At 44.8% G+C, this 14626-nt stretch overlaps 1 protein-coding gene across 1 annotated transcript; it reads right to left on the bottom strand.

Annotated features, from left to right (window-relative positions):
* Positions 1 to 724: 724 nt before the first annotated feature.
* LOC120435141 lies at positions 725 to 14254 on the bottom strand. Its single transcript, XM_039604137.1, has 5 exons — positions 14216 to 14254; positions 4403 to 4613; positions 2625 to 2813; positions 1632 to 2328; positions 725 to 1435 (listed from the first exon to the last, which is right to left on the bottom strand). Exons 2-4 carry the CDS (start codon positions 4576 to 4578, stop codon positions 1632 to 1634), a joined length of 1062 nt encoding a protein of 353 aa, XP_039460071.1. The 5' UTR covers positions 4579 to 4613; positions 14216 to 14254; the 3' UTR covers positions 725 to 1435.
* Positions 14255 to 14626: the final 372 nt, after the last annotated feature.

Genomic DNA, 14626 nt, shown 5'->3' with positions numbered 1-14626 from the left:
TAGTAATTAATGACGAGTGTCCATTATTAGCTCTTAGAGACCCTGAAGCTTGAAGTTTATTACCGTAAAAGGCAAGTGATATAGAAAAGAGAAGTTAGATGTCTGTTTATAGTTATTAAGATGTACATGATGTACCCTTGTCTGTAAACAATGTATTTTTGACCTGTATTTGACGTGTACATGGGGCGTGATCCTCTATGTTATAAAACCAGAACCCAGTGTATTTTTGTCAGAGCAAAACAGGCCATATGCTGATGGTTGTTCTCCTGTGTTAATAAACTCGTCGTTTGATTGCACTTGTCTGGTGCCTCCGTCGTTTGTTGTCTGGTCTGCAGTTGATCGATCTCGCTTCACAAACAAACACGAAAACAGCAGACATTATGATACAGACTTAAAATTTGCACCGATGTTTTTTCGAAATTCTATACACGAAAAGTGAGCGCGAGAGCCCTCGGTGCGCCTGCTCGCTGCTGAAGTCAAAGTAAACTTTATTGTCATCTCCGCTACATACAGTACAGTATATAGAGAGACGAGATGAGGAGGCTCCAGTTACAGCAGTGCAAGTAAACAAACAATAAATATAAGAAGAGTAAGAAAATAAATAATTTTCATCTTCACCACTGTATGTGGAGTCTAGCAGTTATCTTTGTGACAAACATAAAGGCTCTTGCGGTGCCTGCGGGCAAAATTGGTGCTTCAGGGCACTTCTGAACTCCTTTCAGGCTCTTTTACTGGGTCTTGTTTCACTAGTGTGGGCTGTTATGCAGTGAAAGCAGGTGGGAAGATGTGAGGTACATTTCTTCAAAGAATTTGTTTTGGAAAAAATATTTTTTTAATTGGTTATGAGCAAAAATTGTTTATATAAAATAACTTTTTTTTTTTTTTAAAAAACCCCAGTTTCAACCGTAATGTGAAGTACACATTTTATTTTTTTTCCCCCCCTTTTAGTACACAACAGTCATTTTGTAAAGAAGATTTCTCAAGCAATGATCTACCCAGAACAAACATATTTATGAACTAAACTTGACAGATTGAAATGTACATCGTCTTAGTGCGACCTGGTAGATAAATTGTAAAACAAGTTATATATATATAAAACTAAACAAATATACAGCCAAAACAAAGTTGTCAGTGTAAGTAAGATGTGAACTGAACTGGGAACATGTTTCTCAGGTCTGGCAGAACAGTAGCTGATTCTATAATGAACAGAATAAATAATAACTGATAGAAGAAGAACTTATTTCTATCCAGTCTATTCACAGATGATCCTGCTAAAGTGGGTCCCCCAATCTCTCCTGATTCTGGACACTTGCAAGTTCTCACACCTGGAAGTCAAGCAGGTTCCGTTTCTCCCAGGATGCTGCCATCTCAAAGGGGCAGCAGCAGCAGATGGGTGCCTTTGTTGACCTAGGAGGGAGAGCTGGAGACAGGTATTCTGAAATTGCCAAACAAAAACCAAAAATTCAAATTTTTTGTTGTTTTTGTTGAAATTGCTAGTTCTAAGCATAAAGTCAAAATAAGAGAAAGAGGGGTGGGTTGTTTTTTTGTTGTTTTTTTGAAATTGCTAGTTCTAACATAAAGTCAAAATTTAAAAAAAGGACATCATTAGAACAGGAAATCAACTTGCATGCCTATTCATTCCTGAGAAGGTCTCTTCGCTTTCTCCCAAAGCCCTTGTACGACCTTGCAGGTAGTCTTGCTGCTTTGCATTGTCCGACATACTCCTTGTATGCCACGCCAGTGGAGATTGTTGGATCAAGGTTGATAAATCCCTCTTCCTGCTGTGTCCAGTGTCTGCTGGTTTGAGCGGGCATGTACACAGCTCTCGTCTGCAATAGGTCAGGTTCCTCATCCTCTTCAAGTACAGGTGCATCCTCTTCCTCCATCTCCAGGGGAAGATCTGGAGGCAACTTTTTCTCCGTATGGGGTTTTGGGTTCCCCATTCGATAAAGGATATCGTAGTGGAGCTTATAGAGAGTGAAGCCGAAAACTTTTTCACAAACTGATGTGGAAAGGATCCTGTACTTTTGGAGCTCTGCCTGTGTCATCTTCAGCTCCAGGAGTAGGTCCTTCAGTTTCTCATAGGACACAAAATCCTTATTCATGATAAGTCCCACTGAGCTGACCAGCACCAAGACCTTGTTCCGCGTGTGCTTTTCAGTCTTCCCTGGAATCCTCTTCATCACTTGGGGCAGCCATGGCATTCCATGCTCTCTATACCTTTCAAGGTTGTGACAATCAATTGCCTGTCTTGTCCACAGGAGGGCGCCTAGCAGGGCAACAGCACTGCACTGCATATGAAAGGTGCTGAAAATGCAGTGACATGTGCTGTTTGTGTAAAAGACAGAGAGAGAGACACACACACACAGACACACACACAGAGAGACACACTAAGTGGATCTACAGGGCAAAATTTGAATTTCAGTGCTTTGTGATCTGCCTGCCTGTCATTCTGTGTGGCTCTCTTTCGGCCCCTCTCTCTCTGTGTCACACACACACACACACGCACGCACGCACACACAGAGCGGCTGAGAAATGAGAGCAAAACAAGAGAATTGAGTAGAGATGTCAGTGTGAGAGAGGGCCTGTGGTGCTGGGACAGTGAGTCACAGTGCATGCTTTACCTGGCTGCTGCTGCCGAAAGGTCCCAGTAGCAGGCGATGCGCTGCCTACTGGTCCCAGCAGGCGGAGGAGAGGAGGAGGAGATTTGGAGGCAGCGGTGGGCTGAATATGGGTTCAGCTGATTCGGGCCCTGTGAAGCTTGGATGGCTGACTCTCTTGTGTTTCCTGTTCCTGGCATGTCCTGGTGCACACTATGAAAGGCAGCAACAAGTTTAATATTCAGAAACCTAAAGTATGTATCAGCAGCAGAATGGAGCTAAAAATAAATGTTTGTTTCAGTTCTATGAAGCTTTGAGTATTTTGGATTAGTAGCACTGCTGTGTTTGTTGCATCCTATTGCTGTAATTGTTTATATGCTTTATATATTCTGAAGTAAGTTGATCTATAGAGTTACATCATATTCTATAAGGATGTTATGTGTTTGTATACTTTCTGCCCAGTTTGACCCATTTAGCAGAAGTCAGCCTGTTTGTGTGCTTTTTTTTTCCTCCTTCACTTTTGTAAAGTGGAATTTGGAAACTTCAACTACAAGGAAACCAATGTAGCTTAAAGGAAAAGGGGTGACGTATTAGAAATGCAGTTTTTAAGAAAAACTACATTAGAAATCAGGAGATCAGCTTGTGCGCTCTGGAGATAAGCTGTTGTGCCTCTGCACGTTAAGTTACAGTCAAAATTAATTTCTCTGGAGATCACCGGGTTTGAGTTGAACCGCGTACAGAGGTTCTCATGTACTTTTGTTAATGTTCTGGAATGAAACAATTGAATTTAAATTTTATGAAATTAAAAAAAAAGAAAGAAAAGAAAAAAACAGAAGTGAGCCTGTTTAAGGCTCTGATATCTATTCTGTATGACTCAAAGCAGTTATGACAAGGTCTGCTTTCCTCACCCAATAAAGGAATATTTCATATATCAGTCTACTCTTCATCTTATCAGCAACAGTTATCACAGCTCGTACATTTGCTTTTTACACATATATGTAGGCATTGAGCCAAATGTAGTAATGGCAACACACTGAAGGAACAATATTTGTCTCTTATATATAATACATGTATATATACACTGTCAAAGATAGAATGTCTTTCTCTGTGGTTGGTTTGAGTCTCCGGGGGGGCGGAGGGTTTAACTTCTGTTTTGTTTTGTGTGTGCAGATCCCATTTATGTTACACTGAAGCTTAAAGCTACACAGAGAAAGAAGTAATTTGTACAATACAAAAGTGAAAAAAAACCCCTGGAAAATATAGAGAAAGCCTAGTACGCAAAAGCACTTTCCCCAGATAATCCCAAAGAGGAAGAGTACTGCCTTTTGTGTTGAAATGCACAGCAAGTGTCACACAACAGCTTGTGACACTCAATTGCCTGTCTGGTCCACCGGAGGGCGCCCACCAGCTGGCAAGTCCAGTGCACTGCACATGAAAGGTGGTGAAAATGCAGTGACATGTGCTGTTTGTGTAAAAGACAGAGAGAGAGAAACACACACACACACACACACACACACACACACACAGACACACACACACACACACACACACACACAGAGAGACACACTAAGTGGATCTACAGGGCAAAATTTGAATTTCAGTGCTTTGTTATCTGCCTGCCTGTCATTCTGTGTGGCTCTCTTTCGGCCCCTCTCTCTCTGTGTCACACACACACACACGCACGCACGCACGCACACACAGAGCGGCTGAGAAATGAGAGCAAAACAAGAGAAATGAGTAGAGATGTCAGTGTGAGAGAGGGCCTGTGGTGCTGGGACAGTGAGTCACAGTGCATGCTTTACCTGGCTGCTGCTGCCGAAAGGTCCCAGTAGCAGGCGATGCGCTGCCTACTGGTCCCAGCAGGCGGAGGAGAGGAGGAGGAGATTTGGAGGCAGCGGTGGGCTGAATATGGGTTCAGCTGATTCGGGCCCTGTGAAGCTTGGATGGCTGACTCTCTTGTGTTTCCTGTTCCTGGCATGTCCTGGTGCACACATATGTGCGGCAGGATGAGGCCTGCAAGTGGCAGGGCAACACATGATCAGTTAACGCAATAACAGAATGGCCTTGTGGGTCTGTCTTTCTCTGTGCTTTGTTTGAGTGTCTGGGGGGGGGGAGGCTTTAACTCCTCTTTTGTTTTCTGTGTGCAGATCCCATTTATTTTACACTAAAGCTTAAAGCTACACAGACAAAGAAGTAATTTGTACAATACAAAAGTGAAAAGAAACCTGAAAAATATAGAGAAAGCCTAGTACACAAAAGCACTTTCCCCAGATAATCCCAAACAGTAAGAGTACTGCCTTTTGTGTTGAAATACACAGCAAGTGGCACTCTCTCTCTGTCACACACACACTCACACACACACACACACACACACACACAGAGAGACACACTAAGTGGATCTTTTTTTTTTTTTTTTTTTTTTTTTTTTTTTTTTTTTTGACCTGTCCCGTTTGGTTCTTTTGCCATCAGAATTATTGTCTAAAGGCGAAGAAAGATGCCCAACGGATTTACTTTACCAAATTGACCATCCCAGCCTTGCCGTAATGGTCCATTTGATTCACCTTTTATTGTTTATTTTATTTTCACTTGCTGAATACGGGACAGACTTAACTGGGGGAAAGAAAGGGGAGAAAGAAAGAGGGAAAGAAAAACAGCGGGGAAGAGGGACGGGGAAAAAGGGCAAAAAACCAAAAACCAACAAAATAAGCAGACAAAAAATACATATATCGATCATCTGGTTCACCTGTTGAGAAAGAAAGAGAAAGCAAGCAGAAGAAAACGAGAGTAATAAACAACATCACAATGATCTATGGGAATATGACAGTAAATACTAAATATTAAACATTATTGTGCAGCACGTAAGATCGACAGCGCACAGTGTGCTTTGAGGTAAGAGCCAAAAAAGGGTGTAGTTTGTGTGTGATCACCTGTGTGTATACCTGTGAGCATGAACGCGCTTGTTTTTAAAAGGTTCCTTCATGTAATGATCTGCTAGAGGGTGTGGGGGGCCACTGCCCCGTCCTCCAGGGCATGAAGCAGGTATGGAGGAGATCAAAACTCCAGACATCCAGAGGCCCCCAGAACACAAGAGACCAAGGAAGACCAACAGAGGGGCAGCCGCGTCACTATCCCAGAAAGAGCTGAGGACAGTCCCAGATGAGGGGTCACTCAGCAGCCGCGGAGCAGAAGCCGGGGGGGTTGCAGTGACGTGCCCGTGAGCTCCGCCGGCAGCCAGCTGTGCCTGAGTGACCGAGCCCTGGGCCGAGAGGCCGAGGACACCCCGCCTCCGAAGTGGCCCGAGCGAGCCCCAGGCTCCAGGCCCCGATAAGCAGCCGCCAAGGAGTGAGCCGGTGTGTACCTGGGCGCCCACCCCCGGACACAGAGAACCACCAACGCACCGATGTCTGAGGGCGTCCACCACCGGCAGGGGAAGTGGTGGGGGGAGATAGGCCTCCAAACCTTGGAGGGCCTGAGATGTCCCCAGAGAGGTGGCGTCTGATACCCAACCTGACATATAGACACAGACATACAGGCACACACAGATACAAACATCCATTCCCACCCTCATGCTCTCATAGGCAATTATTCCACACTCAACCAACGCGGAGACAGACATAAAGAGACGCTGTACACACAATCACTCTCCCCAAGCGTACTCTAAGAACCGGGTCCGGGTACCCTTGCCCCTGGAGGGGGAAACTGCACCCAGACCCAGGTGGTGTTACCCTTTTCCCTGCGGTGGGGAGAAGCAGACCGCCCCGACTCCGCAGCAGCAGGGAGGCCCCACATTCCAGACCCCAGTCGGACGGCCAACTCCTCCTCCTAGCCCCCCCGCTCCAGCAGGCCGCAGAAAACGGGGGTGTGTGAAGACTCCAAACCTCCCTCCACCCGCTCATATGTAGTGTTGATGTATGTGTGTTCTAAGGTGCATTTAAAACCCAGGAGGGCATGGAGCTACCTGCCAGAGCAGCAGGTAAGCGTATAGCCCCTCCTGCTAGCCCTCAATGTCTACGTGTATTTAAAATTGAGAGGTGGGCAACGACGCCAGGGGTGAGGTGTACACCCTGATGGTAATTTGGATTCTGTGTGGCGTGCCCACCCCCAAGATCCTATATGTATGTGTAATGAGAGTGTGAGTAATGTGAATGTCTAAGTTGTGGGATAAAATTGAGGCAGAGGCAGCCAGAAGGGGACAGAGGGGGGGGATGCCTCCCCTGCACCCTGGTGACACACCCCTACCCCAAGGCCCTGCATGTGTGGGTGACTGTGGTGGAGCGAGAAGAGGGAGGCAGCTGGAGATGGGGAGGGAAGGAAGGGAGGGGCAAGTGACCCCTCCCTGGGGCCAGCTCCCCCGCTGACCCCAGTAGGCACCCCCATACTCTGCAACCCGCCAGGGAAAGGGGGGCCACACTAAGTGGATCTACAGGGCAGGGGGGGGTTAGGGTTAGGGGTTAGGGTTAGGGGTTAGGACGTGGGTTACGGCCCCGTCCTCCCTGGGGAGGACCGAGGTATGCACGGTCCTTCCCTCCCGGGCCCCTCCCTCCCCGGTCCCAAGAAGACCAATCCTGGTCTTGAGATTGGGGTCGATTGATCTTGGTCTGCATACGGGAGCGACCCCTTTCCTCCTTGAACTGCTGAAAGTTGATTTGCTCAATGACGTCATGAATCTTATTCTTTTTCCTGATGAGACCCATGAATATTGCTCTCTTTCCAATATTTTTGGGAGGAAAGTGTTTCATCAGCACCTCTTCTGCTTTCTCAAACTTACTGTTTTTGATGAAAATCCCCACGATCATGTCTTTAAGAGAAGTGGACACCTTTTCATACTCCTGCTGCGGGATACTGAACTAGGGTAGGGTTAGGAGGTGGGTTACGGCCCCGTCCTCCCTGGGGAGGACCGAGGTATAGGGGTTAGGGTTAGGGGTTAGGGGTTAGGGAGAGGAAAAGTGTTCCGGTCCCTAAAGGGACGCGGAGGTGCACGGTCCTTCCCTTGGGCCCTCCCGCTACTCCACTGCCTGTTACGGCCACCAGGCACTAAGCGCCGTCCCCGGTACCGTACAGGGATCCAATCCTGGTCATCCTCCAGGTAGACCATTTTTTTGTTTTGTTTTTTGTTGTGTTGTTTTGTCTTGTCTCTGGTGAAGCCTTTGTTATCTAATAATGAAATTGTGTGGATGATGCAGCCTTTGGTATTATAGTTTAATAAAATGTATTTGTTTGTTATTTATGAATGTAGGTATGAATGGTAATGTATCTAATTAATAATGCAAAAAAGATAATAAAATGAAAAGAACGAAAAAAGTGATTTTTTTAATAAAAATAAAAAAATTAATTAATTTTTAATAAATTCAAAATAGGCCAATTAGTAGTGTGCCCGGGGCAACGTTTCGACCCAACAGGGTCTTCTTCAGGCCAGGGCACACGCTGTACAAACTGAAAAACTGGCTGCTGTAAGCTATCAGGAGATGTTGCTCCTTCGGCTGTCAGGGCAAGAATGAGGGTGTTCAGCACTCCTCCCCTTATATAGCCTCTGATGAAGTAAACTGAAAATGCAGTTTTCAATGAACTGATGTTTGGAGTTTTTGCAGCCTTGCCAATAGTGATGAAAAAAATAGAAAATAGAAAATGTGCATATAATTGAGTAATACAAAATTGTTTTTTAAGGTTTTTTAATAGTTTTTAACCAACATAAAAGTTTTAAATGAAACTTCGTTTGAAAGTGTTTTTAGTATTTTATGAACTGATTTTAAATATTTTTTTGGTGTTTTTGGTGGTTTTTATATTTTTTTCTGTTTATTCATTTTTGGTGCTTTTAATTATATTTTTAATTATGAATTTTGCATGTTTTAAAGATAAACAACGTTGTACACAATACTAACAGGAAAAATTATTTTTAACTATTTACAAACAATGTGAACAAATAGAAATGAAGTTTTTGATGTTTTTTCAAGATATTTTAGAGTTTTTTGTGTATTTTTTTGTGTATTTTTTTGTTTTTTTGCAGTGATGTTGTGTATTTTTCAATGTGTTTTAAAACAATGTTAATGAACTATTGAACATGAGGGTTCCTCACATGAGTGAGGTTTGGGGAATGAAGGGGGGGTTAGGGTTAGGGGGTTAGGGTTAGGGTTAAGGGGAGAAAAGCCAGGAGAGGATGGGACAAAAGTGTAATAACTGGAAAAGTAAGAGGCGTAGAGGGCTGATGTTTGTGTGTAGGCGGGGGTTTTGATGGGTGGCGGACGCTGTGGTGAAGTGCCGGCACCGATGGCCTTTTCGGTTCTGGAGATATGGCGAATCGGACCAAAGAGGATGGGACAAAACGGTCCCAATTGGAGAAACGAAGGTCCAAAGGGCCTGGTTCCACTGGCACTGTGTTGCCTGTGTCCGGGCGCATCCGTGGGCGCCCGACATGGCACCGTTCAGAGTACCTTTGCAGGATGGGGCAGTGGTTGGAGAGAGGTCATGTGATGCGCCCACGCATGCGGAACCCTACCCCGACTCCACGGGTGGCCGCCCTGTCTTTGTCAGACCCTCCTATCTGGAGACAGAGCTGTAAACCTTTTGGTAAGATGTCTCCCTGCACAGAAGCGCTTGCAGAAGGAGACAGCAGAAGGGAGAGAGCAGAAGCAGGCCTTTGGAGCACTGCGTCACCTGCTCCTCCGCTCCTTTGGCTTCGGGCCGCAGACTACAATTGGAGAGCAAGACGTCGTGGCTTACCACAAATAATACAATCTCTTGTTGCATCTGTCAGTCTCTTTGCTTTGTTTGAGGGTTTGGTTTTCCAAAGCACGTCAGGTGCCTTTCTCTCCCTCTCTCTGTGTCACACACAGAGACACACAGACACACACACACACACACACACGCACAGGCCAGCACACGCACGCACGCACACATACACACACACAGCGGCTCACAGGTCAGGGCAAAACAAGAGAAATGAGTAGAGATGTCAGTGTGAGAGAGGGCCTGTGGTGCTGGGACAGTGAGTCACAGTGCATGCTTTACCTGGCTGCTGCTGCCGAAAGGTCCCAGTAGCAGGCGATGCGCTGCCTACTGGTCCCAGCAGGCGGAGGAGAGGACGAGGAGATTTGGAGGCAGCGTTGGGCTGAATATGGGTTCAGCTGATACGGGCCCTGTGAAGCTCGGACGGCTGACTCTCTTGTGTTTCCTGTTCTTGGCATGTCCTCGTCCACACTATGAAAGGCAGCAACAAGTTTAATATTCAGAAACCCAAAGTATGTATCAGCAGCAGAATGGAGCTAACAATAAATGTTTGTTTCAGTTCTATGAAGCTTTGAGTATTTTGGATTAGTAGCACTGCTGTGTTTGTTGCATCCTATTGCTGTCATTTTTTTATATGCTTTATATATTCTGAAGCAAGTTGATCTATAGAGTTACATCATATCCTATAAGGATGTTATGTTTTTGTATACTTTCTGCCCAGTTTGACCCATTTAGCAGAAGTCAGCCTGTTTGTGTGCTTTTTTTTTCTCCTTCACTTTTGTAAAGTGGAATTTGGAAACTTCAACTATAACAAAACCAATGTAGCTTAAAGGAAAAGGGGTGAAGTATTAGAAATGCAGTTTTTAAGAAAAACTACATTAGAAATCAGGAGATCAGCTTGTGCGCTCTGGAGATAAGCTGTTGTGCCTCTGCACGTTAAGTTACAGTCAAAATTAATTTCTCTGGAGATCACCGGGTTTGAGTTGGACCGCGTACAGAGGTTCTCATGTACTTTTGTTAATGTTCTGGAATGAAACAATTGAATTAAAATTTTATGAAATTAAAAAAAAAAAGAAAGAAAAGAAAAAAACAGAAGTCAGCCTGTTTAAGGCTCTGATATCTATTCTGTATGACTCAAAGCAGTTATGACACGGTCTGCTTTTCTCACCCAATAAAGGAATATTTCATATATCAGTCTACTCTTCATCTTATCAGCAACAGTTATCACAGCTCGTACATTTGCTTTTTACACATATGCATGGCAAGTGTCACACAAGCACACAAGGAGAAGCAGGGCAGCTTCTGTCAAAGTGTGATCTGACAAGAGGGGCTCCCTCTGCTGGCTGAATGCAGCACAAAGTGTCTGCCGCTGTTCGACCACATTATCAGCTAACAGCTTGTGACACTCAATTGCCTGTCTTCTCCACCGGAGGGCGCCCACCAGCTGGCAAGTCCAGTGCACTGCACATGAAAGGTGGTGAAAATGCAGTGACATGTGCTGTTTGTGTAAAAGACAGAGAGAGAAACACACACACACACACACACACACACACACACACACACACACACACACACACACACACACAGACACACTAAGTGGATCTACAGGGCAAATGTGAATTTCAGTGCTTTGTGATCTGCCTGCCTGTCATTCTGTTTGGCTCTCTTTCGGCCCCTCTCTCTGTGTCACACACACACACACACACGCACGCACACACAGAGCGGCTCACAGATCAGGGCAAAACAAGAGAAATGAGTAGAGATGTCAGTGTGAGAGAGGGCCTGTGGTGCTGGGACAGTGAGTCACAGTGCATGCTTTACCTGGCTGCTGCTGCCTAAAGGTCGCAGGAGGCGGAGGAGAGGACGAGGAGATTTGAGGCAGCGGTGGGCTGAATTTGGGTTCAGCTGATTCGGGCCCCGTGAAGCTCGGACGGCTGACTCTCTTGTGTTTCCTGTTCCTGGCATGTCCTCGTCCACACTATGAAAGGCAGCAACAAGTTTAATATTCAGAAACCTAAAGTATGTATCAGCAGCAGAATGGAGCTAACAATAAATGTTTGTTTCAGTTCTATGAAGCTTTGAGTATTTTGGATTAGTAGCACTGCTGTGTTTGTTGCATCCTATTGCTGTAATTGTTTATATGCTTTATATATTCTGAAGCAAGTTGATCTATAGAGTTACATCATATCCTATAAGCATGTTATGTGTTTGTATACTTTCTGCCCAGTTTGACCCATTTAGCAGAAGTCAGCCTGTTTGTGTGCTTCTTTTTTTTTGTCCCTTCACTCTTTTAAAGTGGAATTTGGAAACTTCAACTACAACGAAACCAATGTAGCTTAAAGGAAAAGGGGTGAAGTATTAGAAATGCAGTTTTTAAGAAAAACTACATTAGAAATCAGGAGATCAGCTTGTGCGCTCTGGAGATAAGCTGTTGTGCCTCTGCACGTTAAGTTACAGTCAAAATTAATTTCTCTGGAGATCACCGGGTTTGAGTTGGACCGCGTACAGAGGTTCTCATGTACTTTTGTTAATGTTCTGGAATGAAACAATTGAATGAAAATTTTATGAAATTTAAAAAAAAGAAAGAAAAGAAAAAGAAAAAGAAGTCAGCCTGTTTAAGGCTCTGATATCTATTCTGTATGACTCAAAGCAGTTATGACACGGTCTGCTTTTCTCACCCAATAAAGGAATATTTCATATATCAGTCTACTCTTCATCTTATCAGCAACAGTTATCACAGCTCGTACATTTGCTTTTTACATATATATGTAATGCCTTTTGTGTTGAAATGCATGGCAAGTGTCACACAAGCACACAAGGAGAAGCAGGGCAGCTTCTGTCAAAGTGTGATCTGACAAGAGGGGCTCCCTCTGCTGGCTGAATGCAGCACAAAGTGTCTGCCGCTGTTCGACCACATTATCAGCTAACAGCTTGTGACACTCAATTGCCTGTCTTCTCCACCGGAGGGCGCCCACCAGCTGGCAAGTCCAGTGCACTGCACATGAAAGGTGGTGAAAATGCAGTGACATGTGCTGTTTGTGTAAAAGACAGAGAGAGAAACACACACACACACACACACACACACACACACACACACACACACACACACACACACAGAGACACACTAAGTGGATCTACAGGGCAGAATGTGAATTTCAGTGCTTTGTGATCTGCCTGCCTGTCATTCTGTTTGGCTCTCTTTCGGCCCCTCTCTCTCTGTGTCACACACACACACACACGCACGCACGCACACACAGAGCGGCTCACAGATCAGGGCAAAACAAGAGAAATGAGTAGAGATGTCAGTGTGAGAGAGGGCCTGTGGTGCTGGGACAGTGAGTCACAGTGCATGCTTTACCTGGCTGCTGCTGCCTAAAGGTCGCAGGAGGCGGAGGAGAGGACGAGGAGATTTGGAGGCAGCGGTGGGCTGAATTTGGGTTCAGCTGATTCGGGCCCCGTGAAGCTCGGACGGCTGACTCTCTTGTGTTTCCTGTTCCTGGCATGTCCTCGTCCACACTATGAAAGGCAGCAACAAGTTTAATATTCAGAAACCTAAAGTATGTATCAGCAGCAGAATGGAGCTAACAATAAATGTTTGTTTCAGTTCTATGAAGCTTTGAGTATTTTGGATTAGTAGCACTGCTGTGTTTGTTGCATCCTATTGCTGTAATTGTTTATATGCTTTATATATTCTGAAGCAAGTTGATCTATAGTGTTACATCATATCCTATAAGCATGTTATGTGTTTGTATACTTTCTGCCCAGTTTGACCCATTTAGCAGAAGTCAGCCTGTTTGTGTGCTTCTTTTTTTTTGTCCCTTCACTCTTTTAAAGTGGAATTTGGAAACTTCAACTACAACGAAACCAATGTAGCTTAAAGGAAAAGGGTGAAGTATTAGAAATGCAGTTTTAAGAAAAACTACATTAGAAATCAGGAGATCAGCTTGTGCGCTCTGGAGATAAGCTGTTGTGCCTCTGCACGTTAAGTTACAGTCAAAATTAATTTCTCTGGAGATCACCGGGTTTGAGTTGGACCGCGTACAGAGGTTCTCATGTACTTTTGTTAATGTTCTGCAATGAAACAATTGAATGAAAATTTTATGAAATTTAAAAAAAAGAAAGAAAAGAAAAAGAAAAAGAAGTCAGCCTGTTTAAGGCTCTGATATCTATTCTGTATGACTCAAAGCAGTTATGACACGGTCTGCTTTTCTCACCCAATAAAGGAATATTTCATATATCAGTCTACTCTTCATCTTATCAGCAACAGTTATCACAGCTCGTACATTTGCTTTTTACACATATATGTAATGCCTTTTGTGTTGAAATGCATGGCAAGTGTCACACAAGCACACAAGGAGAAGCAGGGCAGCTTCTGTCAAAGTGTGATCTGACAAGAGGGGCTCCCTCTGCTGGCTGAATGCAGCACAAAGTGTCTGCCGCTGTTCGACCACATTATCAGCTAACAGCTTGTGACACTCAATTGCCTGTCTTCTCCACCGGAGGGCGCCCACCAGCTGGCAAGTCCAGTGCACTGCACATGAAAGGTGGTGAAAATGCAGTGACATGTGCTGTTTGTGTAAAAGACAGAGAGAGAACACACACACACACACACACACACACACACACACACACACACACACACACACACACACACACAGACACACTAAGTGGATCTACAGGGCAGAATGTGAATTTCAGTGCTTTGTGATCTGCCTGCCTGTCATTCTGTTTGGCTCTCTTTCGGCCCTCTCTCTGTGTCACACACACACACACACGCACGCACACACACAGAGCGGCTCACAGATCAGGGCAAAACAAGAGAAATGAGTAGAGATGTCAGTGTGAGAGAGGGCCTGTGGTGCTGGGACAGTGAGTCACAGTGCATGCTTTACCTGGCTGCTGCTGCCTAAAGGTCGCAGGAGGCGGAGGAGAGGACGAGGAGATTTGGAGGCAGCGGTGGGCTGAATTTGGGTTCAGCTGATTCGGGCCCCGTGAAGCTCGGACGGCTGACTCTCTTGTGTTTCCTGTTCCTGGCATGTCCTCGTCCACACTATGAAAGGCAGCAACAAGTTTAATATTCAGAAACCTAAAGTATGTATCAGCAGCAGAATGGAGCTAACAATAAATGTTTGTTTCAGTTCTATGAAGCTTTGAGTATTTTGGATTAGTAGCACTGCTGTGTTTGTTGCATCCTATTGCTGTAATTGTTTATATGCTTTATATATTCTGAAGCAAGTTGATCTATAGAGTTACATCATATCCTATAAGGATGTTATGTGTTTGTATACTTTCTGCCCAGTTTG

Source organism: Oreochromis aureus, linkage group 20 (assembly GCF_013358895.1).
Source record: "Oreochromis aureus strain Israel breed Guangdong linkage group 20, ZZ_aureus, whole genome shotgun sequence".
Lineage (NCBI taxonomy): Eukaryota > Metazoa > Chordata > Actinopteri > Cichliformes > Cichlidae > Oreochromis > Oreochromis aureus.
Note: the sequence above shows the minus strand (reverse complement) of the source record. Positions and strands in the feature narration are given on the sequence as shown.

Bases quoted from the DNA above. Each gene is read 5' to 3' on its own strand.
- LOC120435141 (XM_039604137.1), bottom strand. From the start codon at position 4,578: ATGCCAGGAACAGGAAACACAAGAGAGTCAGCCATCCAAGCTTCACAG. The intron at 2,814-4,402 runs GTAAAGCATGCA...TGCCTTTCATAG, and splicing joins CTTTCGGCAGCAGCAGCCAG to TGTGCACCAGGACATGCCAG. The intron at 2,329-2,624 runs GTAAAGCATGCA...TTACACAAACAG, and splicing joins CTTTCGGCAGCAGCAGCCAG to CACATGTCACTGCATTTTCA.